Raw genomic sequence first — 15,889 nt, 5'->3', positions numbered from 1 at the left:
TCGTCCCAAAATTATCTTTAACGAAGAAAAATAATAAATTTAAAATAACTAATAATATGCTTAATATTCATATTTGTAACCGCAGTTTTTTTTTGTGTGTTTGTTTTAATTTCTATTTTTCATAGATTATTTTCTGCAATCTTTTTTTTTATTATTTATACATACAAATTACAAATAATCGATAACCAAGATTAAAGAGTAATTCATTTTCAATATTCTAAAACACAATTTACTTGAGTTATAAACAAATGGTTAATTTCGCTAATGATTATAATCTGTTAATTAAAAATCTAGTGTTAAAAAGAATCCAGTAAAAGAAATCATTTTTATTCTAAATTAAATATTAAAATGCATTATATGTTGTACCTATTGTATGTTTACTGAATATTATTGGTAACTTAATAAAAGTGAATAAATAAATATTTAAAAATACTTAACTCTATAATATATATACAAGTAACTTAATTTTATTTACTGATACAAAAGTGAGTGTACAACTTATATTATAATATTCACATTAATATTTGTTCGGTATACATAATTTCAGTAACGAGTAAGTACAAAATACAAATAATAAAAATAATTCAAAAAAAGATTACCCACTCTGAAATAATAATTACCTAATAAATATATACATTTGCTATAAGAATATTTTTGCTGTCTCTTTAAAATGATAAGTAAAAAAGTGATTTTGTGTGAGATTAAAAATGAGAGTTTTATGCTGTTGCAAAAAGCAGAGAACGTAACGAGGAGGCGTTTTTCACAGGCCATCAGTAAGGCCATAAATTATTTCAGTGTAAACGTTTTTCGTCAGATTAACATTTCAATTTCTCGTTTATGTGTTGTCTGATCAAAATTGTGGTGAAAAATAAAACATAAAATTATTTTTACTATAAAACTCTCTTCTTTTAATACTTTGTTGGCAGTCGTATGGGGATGTTGAAGCGATTGAACGTTGATTAAAACAGTTTTCTTGGTTTGGTTTGGTTTGGTAACAAATAAATTGATACATAACAGATGGCATCGCTTCAATAATAATGCTTCGTAATTATTGTTATGATGATTATAAAAAATATAGTCCTTAAATGATGGCTGAATTATCTTTTGGTCAACATAACTGATTAATTTTAATCTATTATTTTCTAACATTATCGTATAGATCATTAAATTGTTGTTACACATAGGTAACCTAAATAGCATTGACATAAATACCTATAAGTGTGATAGGATTATATTTATATATGCTTTTAAAAACAATCAAAACATTTTATTATGATATAATAACACAAAAAATATTAGATCTAATAAAAGTATATTATGATAAATTAAAGTATTATAAATGTTTTTTAATACTACTAAATTTTATTTTATTAAATATCTTAATTTTCAGTATAATATAAATTATAATAATAATTTATACTAACAACAGTCTGACTAGTTCATATAAAAAAAAAACCCCTTTACTATATAACTAATACCAAATAACCGACGACGATTTTATTATTATTTACTTATTTGAGTTTATTCTTACATAATGAGGAAAAACTTTAGATCAAATTCCCATCATAAATTATTGCTTCCGTGTGTGCTCCTCTTTTAAATCGTTTTTTCATTCCAATTCCCAGACACATCTTTTCTATATATCTACTAATAAATATAATATACTAATAGGTATTTTAATAGTAGTACAAGTACATAGAACGTAGGTAATAAAACTAAAATAGTATAGATATTTTATTAGACAAACATTATGCCATCTCTTTCTACAAAGTACATAGATACCCTATATATCCTTAAAAAACATAAAACCAAGGTCTGAAAATGTGATTATATAACTATTTTGTAAATTAATTATAATCGTAGAACATTTTATAGGTATAAGAAATAGATTGTAAGGAGTACTTTAAATAACATTCTATAATACAAAAAAAATATTAATATATATAAATATATATAATGTTATAATGTTTATTTGTATTAAAAAATCAGATTATTTTTATACCTACGCTAAGTTTTTAAAGTCAAACAAATAAATATTGAATTTATTATTGCAGATACATCTTACATAATCTTGATTTAAAACAACTATAATTTAAATATTAGATTTACGTAATTGTGTAGTCACATTTTTCGAGGCTTGTTAATGGTTGAATAACGTCCATCAAAAATGAACAATAAAAAAATAAATATGATTTGCGATTTCCATCGTATTGTGTTTATCTTAGATTTGCACGTTTTGTTCAGTGATTGTTTCGCTTCAATGCTGATGTATGGTGAGACCAATCAACCATAATGACGCATTGACGATAAATCCTTTCCAAATTTTATAACTTTTACCTTGGGTGAGTTGAAACTTCACAAAATCACTGATTTTGGTTTTCAGTTAACTCTAACAAATTAGCAGAAAAAAAAGAAGTTCTAATATTGTATACTTAATCAAATTGTAAGTGCCTACTTTAAATTTTAACAATAATGATTCAAAGTGCAAACAATACGTAAAGCAATATTATACAACTTTTTTCGACCAATTCTCCCCTCCAAAATTGAATAATTTTGAAATCAATTCTATTTTTCATAGTTGACCAAATAAATTGAATATCGTAAATATTTAAATATTTAAACCTCCTACCTCTTACATCATCCAAATATTATTAGGTAGGTATAATAAAATATTATAGATTATTATAGATGATACTCTTATATTAGTACAAAATATAATATAAACTAGGTGAAAATTATTTTATGATACAGTTTTAACAGAGCAAAAGAATTGATGTGTAATATTGAATGTACAATATTGAATGTACTTTAATATAAGCTTAAGGCATAATTTATGGAATGAAGTGAACATGCATTTCAAAATATTAATCATCAAATTTTCATTTAATCTTTCATTGCGGTTCACTGATTCCATTATCCATAATCCCATATGAAAACATAGAAAAATAACTTTAATGACAACTCACTCATACGCGTCCTTCTTCAGTTTTCATTTTAAAGTTTATCCTATATAAACTATCTATAAAATATTTAGTGCTACATTAATTTCAATCTATTTTTATTTTATTTATTTTTTTTTTTTTTTTGTAGAATAAATATTATTTTGAACAAATATTACATTTAAATTTTAGTTAATAATAGTATATATAATATAATAATGCCTTAACAACTTTTACCAGTTCGGTGGAGTAAGATTGCGTGTGTTTTATGTTTTTGGGCATACGATTACGCGCGGTACCGAAATAACCAAGAACATGCTTTTGACTATTCAAAAGCGTACGATTACACGTGAAATTGGATGCGACGTTGTCAACTTATTATTAAAATTAAAAAAATTTGTTATTTATCGTATATGTTGTTATTGTATTTATTTCTAGTAACATTATAAGCGTGCGTCATACGACAACTAATCAGTCAAAAATAATATTCAATAAAAAAAATCGTTATAATAAAATAATATAAATAGAATAATTTCAATTTTAAAGCCCTGATACCTATTTCCAATCATGGCTAAATACTTAAGTAAGTTTTCTGGTGTTTTATTAGATATTCTTCGTATTGTTTACTTATAAATTCGATTTCTTTATTAGTTCTTCCTTTGTATTTGGCTTGATTACTTTAAAAATAGTTGATAATTTAATGACTGTTTCTGCCTGAGTTTCCATGATAGGGTACTTATAACAGTTATAACAACAAATTTAGGTGAATGAGCACTAGTAAACTGGGCGTTATATGTTTTATGGAAACTTTCAGCTCCGTTTGTAGTTCTGAAAATATATAACTATAGTAAACAATATTTTTTTTAGACTTATTAGTAAATATATACCTAGGATTTAATTATGGCGTTTCAGCCCATAAAATAAGTGGAAATAAACAACCCGGTTCAACATACGTTTCCAAAACATAATCAGAAAATAGTTGTCCATCTGCAATATTTTGACACGTACTTATAAGTTCTACAAAAGCATCCTTCACGTCATCTGGGGCGATGAAAGAAATTCCAAAAAATTATTTAAGTCATAATCGTAAATCGTTATTTTGATCGTTGTATGTCATTCTTAGCTTTGTATTGCCATTAATCTGAAAATTGATTTTGATTAATTATTTCTAAAAATATTCATATTGATTTAACTTACTTTGCGCCACCAAACTTGTCCCAAGTGAAAACAGCATGTTTTACTATTGTTGCCCCAATAGAAATTCTGCCAAACAGGCGTCCGAACTAGGCCTTCGGGCCTACTCCCGGACATAGCTCCATACGAAAAAAAAAATGGCATCTTCTAAAAATGAAGGGTGAGAAGGAAAGTTTTTTCTCCGTTGAATATACATAGCCTTTCTAACTGATTTTATATCATCATATTCTAACTCGGTACTTACGCTTTTCATAAGTTGACTTCTAATTAATTTTATTGGCCGGGTAACTATGGAACTTGTAGCTTTACGTTTACAATTTTCCCTTAGAACTGTTTTTTTTAGTAGAATCTACAAGGTGGTTATACTCACCAGCAATTTCTATCAATATTTTATTGCCACTTGTCATTAAGACTGTACAAGTACACTGTTTTTTACAGTATCTCCATCTGTTATTTCCTTCAGCCCGCTGTCTGACGTGTCAAAATTTGTGTTTCCCACCACTAACAAATCACTCCCCATTTCTGAACTTATTTTGAAAATTTCATTTTCCATTTAAAAAAATTAATTATAAAATGTCAACAATGCGAAAAATATTGAATACGAACACGAACACAACTGACATTTCAGTAAATACGTATAGACATATAATGCGAGATCATAGTTTGAGTATATTTGTACATGTAAGAGAATTTACAATAAAGATAAAATATCCAATATAAAAGTATGATCTAAAATATAATTACCTACTATTCTTTGTGATGGAAAGTTTGTCTAATATCGGCAATAATAAGTAATAAATAACGTACTACGGATCGCCAAAATCGGAACCTAATCGGATATTTACCGTGCACTTATAATCTGTATATTTGGCCACGTTGATTAGAAGCAAAAATAATTTAGCCCGCGCAATCGTACACCTAAAAAGGTACTGTATAAGGACCACGCGCAATGGTATTGTAGCCTACCAGTTATACCCTTATCAACTGACCAATTATTTCGGTTGACATTGTCTTAACTACGTATATTATTTACACGTTCTTACCAAACTATAAAAAAATGAACCGACGCGACCTGATTGATGACAACCTCATAAATCAGTGATATACTGAAAACAATTTTTTACTACTACTATTTTATAGTTAACAATTACTGCAAGAACGATAGTTACTTATCGTTGTGAATAATAGATATATTATGTAAAATAAAATATTTCGATTACTACAATAGGTACTTACTGACTACAAATGATTTTGTCGTTCAATTATCTGTGTAGAGTCATTAGGACAAATGTTTAAATAATATTAATACATTATAATGATAAATTACTACCTATAGTGGTTTTACAAATTATGTTTTGCATATATCACATATTATACAGTATACGTAGTTTATCAAAGTTGTTTGAGTGTTTGACAAGAAAAATATCGAGAAATCAGTTCAAAACATACAAATGTCATATTTGTACTTATCTGGGAAGCAAATCGTCTCGACCTAACAGAAACTTACACCGTAAGTTTGTATTTTATGGTATATTTTCAAATTTATCATTACAATTGTCGTGTATTTTTCTACTGTATTTTTTTCTTGTTTATTACTCATGTCGAGCAACCAAAAAATAATGTGACTTCGTGGCAGTGGCTTTATATACATGAATATTATTCTTATACTACATACCTCATCATTTATCCGTCTGGCGTCGGTGAAAAACATATTTTCACTACTGCTTCTTGGAGAAAACATATTCACCAACCACACATTTTATCTTACTAAAACTAAAACTTCCTTTTTTTTCACAGTATGTTCTCCGAAAGATGTTTAACAACACCAACACTAATGTCAACAAGTGAAGACATCACAGCATTTAACGATGATAATAATTAATTTTTACGGTGGTAGATAGCCGTAACAAAGTTAATTTATTCTGTCCTCCTATTTAAACACTCCCAAGGGACAATTTTCCATACAAGCATTATTATCTGGACCGATAACAATAAAGGACTAATGAAACTTCATTGTCTTCTCCCATTCAGTGGGTTCTGTTTGTTGGCAGATAGTAATTTCCAATATAAACATCACAGATTCAATGCCCTTACAAACATGATAAAAAGAATAAACACTATTACGTTTTCTTCGTAATAATGAAAAATGTGTTTTTTTTTTTACTTTTAAACATTTTAACTTTAGACAAATATACTTTGGCTACAAAACGCAAAACGTTATAGTTAGAACAATATTATAATATGTTTCTATGTCGTAAAAATTATAAAATTATAAATTTAAATAATTTATACTATTCATTTCAATTATAATACTATAAAAATAAAAACCACACAATGGAAATATATATTTGCTGTTTGAATCAATTAAATATAAAATAGCAATTATAATTCAATAATGATTTAAATCAATTAATTCGGTCTTGAACTATTTTATATTTTTATTACATAAACGAGTATGATTATAATTTTAACTTAAGTAACCCAAATCCTAAATTATAAATAAATGTGTAAATTATCTTTTAAATTAATGTGTAATAAAACGATCGAGATAACTTTCTTTTAACAGTAATTTTTATATACTTTTTTCTTGCTGAAAACATATTCATTTAAGCTATACCCTACACATATAAAAGTTCTATTTTATTCAACGACTAAAATACTCAGAAAATGGGTTATGGGCGGAATAATAATGGAAACACTTTGGTAAAAATAACGAAGAATTCTAAAACTGTAGTATGAATACATTTTAAAAGAGTTTTTTACTTATTTGTACACTTTATTTTAAAAACTAACGAAAATACTCTACAAAATATGAGATTTATAAATACTCATTTTAATAATAACCTTAAAGCTTCAATAGTGAATAACACTTTATGTTCTTCCGATTAACAATAAAAAAATATACACTTTTTATTATGCAAGAAAATATATTAATGTATGTATATTTAGTATACCTATACTGTCTACAGTTGAAAATTTTTTTCACATAATTTATAAAATATATATCTAGTTCATTAGAAAAACTGTTGTAGAAATAATTTTAAAAAAGTATGTTTAAATAAAAATAGAACTTTTTAAAAACTTGCATTAGTTTTATAGCATAGATAATACATAATAGATAGGACGTGCTTGTGTGAATCGGTACCCGCCGTTTTTCCCGAATCGAAATTCCCGAATGAATTTTTTCCCGAATAGTATTTTACCTGAAAGTCCGAAAATCCGAAACCTGTTTTCCAGAACACCTTTTTCCCGACGTTTATTATTCCCGAAATAAAAAATTTAAAATTTAGTTATTACTGGTGTATTTTCTATGTATTATATTTTATACCTATATAAGATAAAGATAGTATTTACGAAAAAGTACGGGTATTTTACCTTTATCGCAATTTACCGTCGTTACAACGATATATGTATAATATACATGTACTATTACTATCTTTGCCACTCTAGCATTTAATTGATTTTTATTTTACACCTATATCATCGTGCGCTTGTGATACTATTATCACAGATTATATAAAATCTTATTATATATATATTATATACAGGGTGATTCTTTTATCAAACAACACTCATTATTTCAAAAACTATTGAATTTTTTCAAATTTTTTTTTTTTCAAAATTGTGGAACCATCTTGTTCTAGAACTATATATTTTTTAAATATTTTCTCCCTTATATTTATCAGGTTAACCATTATCAACTTTTGATTTTCAAATGACAACCTATACTTAAAGTTTGATAAACTAAAAAGGCTATTTTTTCAATGAATTTTCACGTTTAAATTTTCATTTTTCGTCAATTCGTTTACAAGATATAGCCTCCCAAAGTTGGGTGGTGTTTGTGTGTTATAGGTGTATGTTAGGTGGTATTTACACACAAACACCATATAAGTGTTGTTTGATAAAAGAATCACCCTGTATTATATATAATCTGTGCTATTATTATGATTAGTATCGCTTGTATATCGTTGTAATTGTTGTAATCGAAAAGTCTCGTTATTCGCGTACTATTAGTTGTGGTTATACTTTCGTTTTAATTTTCAGTGCGTTATATTGTATAAGCTTTTTTAATTTTATTTTACTTCGCCATCATGGTGAAAACTAAACATTAGGTACATTACTGGATTTATTATGTTATTATTAATTTTACCAATTCATTTTTATATTTTATACGACATACGTATTATAATTTAATTATTTAAAAATATTTTATTACACTACGGGATTTATTATATTATTATTAATTTTACCAATTCATTTTTATATTTTATACGTATTATAATTTATTGGTTTTAAAATATTAAACATTAGGTATATTACAGGATTTATTATGTTATTTTTAATTTTACTAATTCATTTATATATTTTATACGTATTATAATTTATATTCGGGAAAAAAGGTTTCGGGTTTTCGAATTTTCTGGTATAATACCATTCGGGAATTTTGATTCGGGAAAAAGGTGTTCGGGAAAAAATCCATTCGGGAATTTTGATTCGGGCTATTTCTGGTTAAAACCATTATAGTGGTATCAAAATAAAAATATATTATAACAAAAAATATTTATGTTATTTAACCAATAGTACAATAATATTACAATATAAACACCAAAATAATTGATCTGTCGTCACTCGTCAGTGCCTACTGATATCTAACTATAATTAGTATGATTACATTTCTATTGTTTGCAAAAATAAAAATTAATTATTATTGTTTTAATGAGGTTTAATTTAAATCCAAACGAATCAATTTATAAAGATAAGTATAATAACATAATTATTGTGGTTCTCAATAGTAAATCAGTTTAATAATAAAGTGACATGGCCTTAAGCTAAGTTAAATATTAATATAAAAATTACATTATCTGAATACCCAAAAATGTGATTTAAAATATAATCACAACACAATTACACAACATTAAAATATTCTTAAATTTATATCGTAAATAATAACGTAAGGTAACCAAGTTATACTTAACAGTTACCATTAGATTTAGCTTGGAGAACTTTTGGCATGCAGTTTGGAGTTGAATTTCTTATCCACCATGTATTATCTATGTTTTATGGTAACAAATTTACCCCCTCCTCCCCCCCCCCCCGAAAATAAATCAATATTGATTATACGCATAAATATTTTAAACGTTAGTATATAGATAAGTTACCTATTCTCTAGCGTATATACTTTTGGTATAATATGTAAGAAAAATGAAAATTAATTTATTATATAACCTGTTTTTCATAAATTTCTGAATCTCATTTCCGAAGAATTAAATATTAACATTATTACTTATCAATTATAATAAATCTGAAGAAGCCAAATAAATTTATGTTTTCTTTTTTTTATTATTTAAACTTTAGGTAGTAACAACCTTTGTACTATTGTACTAATACAAATAGCTAATTAGCGAGTTAATTTTAAACCCAAAATAAATTAATTACATAATTTACAAAACAATAAACACTTTATATTGAAACCGGACTCTAGAAGTAGAAGTAATTTAGATTTTAAAATTAAATACCACTTTATTTTTTAGGTCAAAATGCATCATAGTTGTTACATGTGGATTTTAGTCGTCGCAACAGCGGTGTGGACGGACGCAATCACAGGACACGAAGACAAAGTCGGGATCAAAAGTCAACAGGCGCAGCAACAGCAACAATCTGATATTATGCAAACTATGGTGGACGGTGGTGGGCATCAGTCATCTCCGGCAGAAAATTATTTCAATGACCCACTGAGTCCATTTGGCTATTTGTCCAAACGCGCGCACAAACAATACGGATTTGGACTGGGAAAACGTCTTTACAGGCAATACGAGTTTGGATTGGGCAAACGGTCAGCGTCAAAGCAATACGGATTTGGTCTTGGTAAACGGGCTGCGCTTAAGCAGTATGAGTTTGGCTTAGGAAAACGGGCATCACCAACCTTCTATAGTTTTGGTCTGGGACGACGAGCTTCGCCGCAGTACAGTTTCGGACTTGGAAAAAGGGTGAGATCTTAAGACATTGTAAATAACTTATTTTTAATAGCAGTACAATATTTTATTGATTCGTTAATTATACTTGAAATAAATAAGAGGAATGATGAATTAGCAATTACTATATTCTTGTAACACAGAATGAATTATTTATATATTTTCAAAATCTGAACCTAGTTTATGTGCGTGATTTTTTTTTTCTTCTTTTGTCTCTTAGTAAGAATAAAATAGGAATGGATTTCTAAAACCCTTAAAGTATAAGTTGTGTGAAAAATATGATAACTCTAAATTAAATGGGCTTTAAAATGTGATCAGAAAAATACATATTTTAGAAATAACAAATACAGCAGATTCTTAATATGTCGAACGTCGCTATATCGATTTTTTCATTATCTCGAACTACTTTGAATTCCCCTTGAAAATACTATTACACTTAATAATGTTTTGCTCTCGATAACTCGATATAAAATTTATTGTTTTTCGTTATCTCAAATTTACAAATAATTATTGTGCAATACATTCAGTATAGTGATTGTGATTTTGTGACGAAGTTTTATCAGAAACTATCGAAAATACCAGTGAAAGTGAAGACAAACCACAAAATGAGGAAGAAATCATTTTTTAAGTTACAATTCAACAAGCTAAACATGCTTTAAAAACACTAAGGAATTTTTTTGAGACTACTACTGGTATGGAAGATAAGGTTATTTCTGCATTATTTAATTTGGAAAACGTCGTGGAAGAAAGAAGTAATATTGAGCAAACTTTAATGACAGATTTAAAAAAAAAAAAAAGAATTTATTCAGTCATTTCAGCATTTTAAGTATTCAAATTATGTATTATAGGCATTCATATTATTTATTATTCATATACATTATACAACATACATTTATATAATTATTTTTTTATAAATTTCGATATCTTGAAGTTTTCGATTTCCCAAACTTATTTCTGTTCCCCTTGAAATTCGACATAACGAGAATCTACTGTATTTAATTGTTATTGATAAAATGATAACTAAGCTTAGATATTACAATACAAATTATGTTGTCGTTAATGATTGTTTTAAATTGTATCGAAACTCTGTCTGTGTCCTGAATCTAACAATGTAAAATATAAAGTAAATATTGTAAAAAATCAAAATTTATCGAGGAACAAATATATATATTCATAGATATTTTAAAATTCCTTAAAATTTGGCCGAAGGGTTAAGTATTATTATCTTAAATTATTCTATAACAAATGAGTACGATCACTGAAGGTATGAAAAATATACCTATCGATAATTAATGTGACGATTTAAATTATATTATATGATATTATACAAACACTGTACACTGTAAGTACACATAATACTAGTATAAAAGACCATTTTTGTTCATTATTTATCATACGTTATAACAGATATTTTCACATAGGTAATATATATTTATTAAAAACAAGCACGACAATATTTCTAGATTTTATTTTTGTATCAACGCAATACATAGTATTATATTTTAAAAAAATGTAGTGGATATCCTAATGTATTTTGAGGTTTAGTATAACTTCACAATATCATTACTAATTAATTACCTATCTACGTTACAATATATCGTGTGTTAATACTTGTTATGTGCTTATTTAGACAAATATGTAATACAGGTATAGTATATTAGTATAATGTAAACTAGTTTGAAAACAATTTAAGACTTAAGTCGGTCAAACAAAAAAATAAATGGTTTGCTTTAACCAAAATTAATTAAAACATTGAACCTAACTATATTTTTTGAAGTAAAATAAAATGTAATGTTTGAGTTATTTTTATTTCTACAATTATATTTGAAACACTTTTCGTTGAATTAATTAGTTTTGTGGATCTTAAAAGTGACTGGGAGAGAAAATTGAATCGTTTTTTGATTAAAATTTCAATTAAATATTTTGCAGAAGTAATTTAATTGTATCTTAATCGGTCGACCATTAATTTTCAGCTATGAAAATAAAATGAAAAAAAAAATATTATTTAATCATACAACTTCTGAAAATATAATGATAATTAATATAAATAACAATTATGGTTTAATTTATTAAAATGTGCGTTTTAAGGTAAATTTATTAGGAAGCACAAGTATTAAATCATTAAACACTTATTTTACAAGGTGTAACTAATATACTTGTATTATTAATTATAATGTAATTGATAATTATATTAGAGGTGTAAAATCATAACCATGATCTAATAATTACTTCAGTATTCTGTTTTCACCTATAATATTATAGTAGTATTGTCTGAACAAACCATATGATTAAAAACTAAGCTAACCTACCTATATCCTAACTTTTTTTAGTTTTTTCGTAAACAATTAACATTAGTTATTTATCGTAATCAATTCATTTTTATTTTTCATTAAATTTAAGTACTAATAACGTTTTAGAAGCATTTTTGAATAGAAATAAAATGTACTTATGTACCTACATAATATTATATACCCTATAATTTATAAGTAAATGTTGGTAGGCACTCTGTACGCATAATACACGACAAATACGCCTCTGAACATAGAATAAAATATATATTATTATAAATACCAAGCTACAGTAAAGTTACTACACTATTAGATTATATAGGATGGCAACGATATAATATTATGTTGAATATAATGAACACGAGCCCGGGTTAGGAGAGGGAGCAGATACGATCGATCTAATGATTCGAGTATGCGATAAAAAATCTGAAAACAGATTCAGATTTGTCATCGGAACTGAAATCAATTTTCCCACATCCTTGATTTTTTTTGCTGTCCTAAGTTAAAATAAAGATAAAATAAAAAATGTGAAAGAATCGATCACAGAAAGACTAAATGAAAAATTCAAATCAGGATCCTTAAACCGTATCGTTAAACATGTCAAGAAAATGATTCACTTCTAACCCCTTGTAGTAACAGAACTGTATTTTTATTTTTACTTCAGCCCTTCACTGTCAGTGGACTTAATCCGGGCTGGGTTGAATTTAAATAATAGTGCATTATTAGTATTTATAATATTTTGCATATTATTAAAATATAACTATCATAGCCGTTCGTGATATTATATGGTCAACAGGTGTCGCACCCGTCATTCCTAAACGTGGACGACCGTGAATCGGACTACACGTATAACGACTTGTCGGAGGAGAAGAAGAGGACGGCGGACGATATGAGTCACGGCCAGCGGTTCGCTTTCGGACTGGGCAAACGAGGTGCGGGGGCGGAATGGGACGACGCCGACGGTGACGGCGACGACACGGCGCCCATTTGGCACCCAGCCGTCAGGCGGGCTCGTCTCCAGTACGGTTTCGGGCTAGGCAAAAGGGCCGACCGCGACTATGACGCCACCACCGGTACTGAGTACGCAGATACGCTACAGTTGGCTGATGACGTCGCTGCTGCTGACATCAACAACTAAAAGAAATAACAAATGTTCACCCAAACAACACACACACACCAAACATACACACACATACACAAACATTGATACATACATCATACAAACAGTGGTAAACTTATTATAGGTGGAGATTAGTGGCGGGGGAGAGAAAGTTATCCCTCAAATACAATTGGTTTCAACGTTTAACTAACATCTTTAATTTTATAGCACGTAATATAAGAACCTTTTGCTATTCACTTAAAATATAGTTTTTATCTTTGGTCCTACTCCTCAACCCATCTCATACTGAAAATAAAAAATTATTTATTTTATTAAAAATAAGTAAAATTGTTACCTTTATTCAAAAACAATTGAACAATTGATCATATTTTTGATTTTTTGTTATTATTGAAATTATTATAATATATTTGATAATCATCAACTTTCTTTAAAATAATGTGTTGTGTGCTAGTGTACATCATAGTTTATCGCAAGAAATATTCAATCAGTAATATTAATGATAAAGGGCATAAAACATTTAAAATAATATAGTAGTTTATTCGTTTGCCTTTTAAAACGTGCTGATTGTTTAAAAAATTGAATTAAGCCTCTCCCTTGCATTTTACTAATTCTCCACCTATGAAACTTATACGGTCATGCATAATGTTTTATAAAAATCAGTATCTACACGCAGCTCGCAGAAACATATTATTAAAAAACTAAATAAATTACATTAATAAAGAAACAGACCGAAAATTTATTTTTTGTTTTTCTTAAAATGCCAAATAATAATACTAATTACATAATATATTTTGTGTGTATATGTTTACACATTCAAGACTTCCGTTTGCTTATTATTACTATTTTATTAATACGATTATTTAATAGAAATAGTCTAAGATTATGTCTGTATGCGATTTATATTGTTACCATATTACGTGGATTTTATCTAACGGGTTAAAACTTAAAATTACTTTTATCATTGTTTATAGAAAATCGTCCATGGTTCAATAATCAAATCTTATGTCAAACAAATTGTATATGTCTAAAATACCTACTTAGTATAATATCAGATATTAACAATATTACAGTGCGCTTACCTACAACAGTTGTTTTACATATAATTTGAACGCAATACAGTAGCAGCTATTATATTATTATTATTTTAGTGATACTATCCTCAACGGGGCATCATTCAATTTAAATATTAACAGTGATGAAATATTAATCGTAGTAAGTGAATTTGAGCAAAATAAACATATTATTATATCCTTTAACATCTATATTATTTTCTCTATATACTAGATTATTTTGCGAAGCCCAGCAACCGATGTTTTGTGTCCAACAATTAATAAATATTTAAAATCAAATACAAAAAATTCAATCAAAGTGTGTATTATTTTTGTGGGTTTATTTTATAAACAAAATATTAAATGTGAAACTTTAATTGAAATAAATCGCATATCCTTGCATTAATATGATTTGTAAATTATGATACTCTTTATACTAATATGTCTTTATTCCATTTATTTATACATGACACATTGACATTGTAAAATACGCAAAATCAGTTATGTAAAAAAAATATGAATGTTTTAACGTTAAATCTACAACTAATCAGTATATATTATTCGTATATATAAATATAAAATATAGTATTATAAAGTCTAATCGCTTTAATATAATAGCTTACAAATAAATAATATTCTATTAATTTTTTTTTTATTATTATTTTAAACCATAATCACAGTTTATCTACTTATATCAATATACCTAGACTATATTCAACTAAAATATTATTAAATGTTTTATGAATACGGTTTTATAGGTGCATTATTTATATATTGTAATAATTCTAATACTTAACTAGAATATAGCATAAAAATTCTAATAAAAAATTAATCCCTCTCGGAAATTAACTTAAATAGTATGATATGTTTCTTGATAACTTTATAATATTATCGATAGTTGAGATTGATTTTTTTTTTTGGCCCCTAACACCTGTAGCTGGGATAATTATATTGTATAAGTAAGTAACAAATTTATTTATCATTTCATTGCTCTATCTGATTTTAATATCCCAAAATACTAATATATTTCACATTTATTTAGAACTGTGTATAGTTTCTAGTATTTAAACTAAAAAAAGCAATGTTAAATTGGTTACCATTAACTTCAATCCCATAATTATTATTATTACAATCGCCATAAAAATTATTTATATAATTTTCTTGTAAAAATTGGTTTTTCTCTTTCCTCATTTTATTATGATTTCATATTTTTATACGACCATAAAAAATTATTTCAAGAATTTTCAATGTATAAACGGTAAATGTTAAGTCTGGCTGTCTGTTGATCACTCATATTTTACTGTTACTTGCTGGACTCGATATAAAC

At 26.7% G+C, this 15,889-nt stretch overlaps 1 protein-coding gene and 1 long non-coding RNA gene across 2 annotated transcripts in view; one reads left to right on the top strand and one right to left on the bottom strand.

Moving 5' to 3' along the window:
- Nucleotides 1–14,968, top strand: part of AstA (allatostatin A) — a 41,485-nt gene extending 26,517 nt beyond the window's left edge. Inside the window, exons 2-3 of the mRNA XM_015510881.2 lie at nt 9,665–10,120; nt 13,190–14,968. Of these exons, the coding sequence (XP_015366367.1) occupies nt 9,671–10,120; nt 13,190–13,531 (792 nt within the window). The 5' untranslated portion in view covers nt 9,665–9,670 and the 3' untranslated portion in view covers nt 13,532–14,968. The remainder of the gene's footprint in view (nt 1–9,664; nt 10,121–13,189) is intronic.
- Nucleotides 3,582–4,724, bottom strand: LOC107163437 (uncharacterized). The gene is made up of 4 exons (XR_016191766.1): nt 4,378–4,724; nt 4,137–4,280; nt 3,827–4,080; nt 3,582–3,767 (listed from the first exon to the last, which is right to left on the bottom strand). It is a non-coding gene; the product is annotated as an uncharacterized LOC107163437 (long non-coding RNA).
- Nucleotides 14,969–15,889: the final 921 nt, after the last annotated feature.

The sequence above is a fragment of the Diuraphis noxia genome, unplaced genomic scaffold (genome assembly GCF_037042655.1).
Source record: "Diuraphis noxia isolate RWA-SAM2 unplaced genomic scaffold, SU_Dnox_SAM2 contig0004, whole genome shotgun sequence".
Lineage (NCBI taxonomy): Eukaryota > Metazoa > Arthropoda > Insecta > Hemiptera > Aphididae > Diuraphis > Diuraphis noxia.
This window is presented reverse-complemented; position numbering and strand designations above follow the sequence as displayed.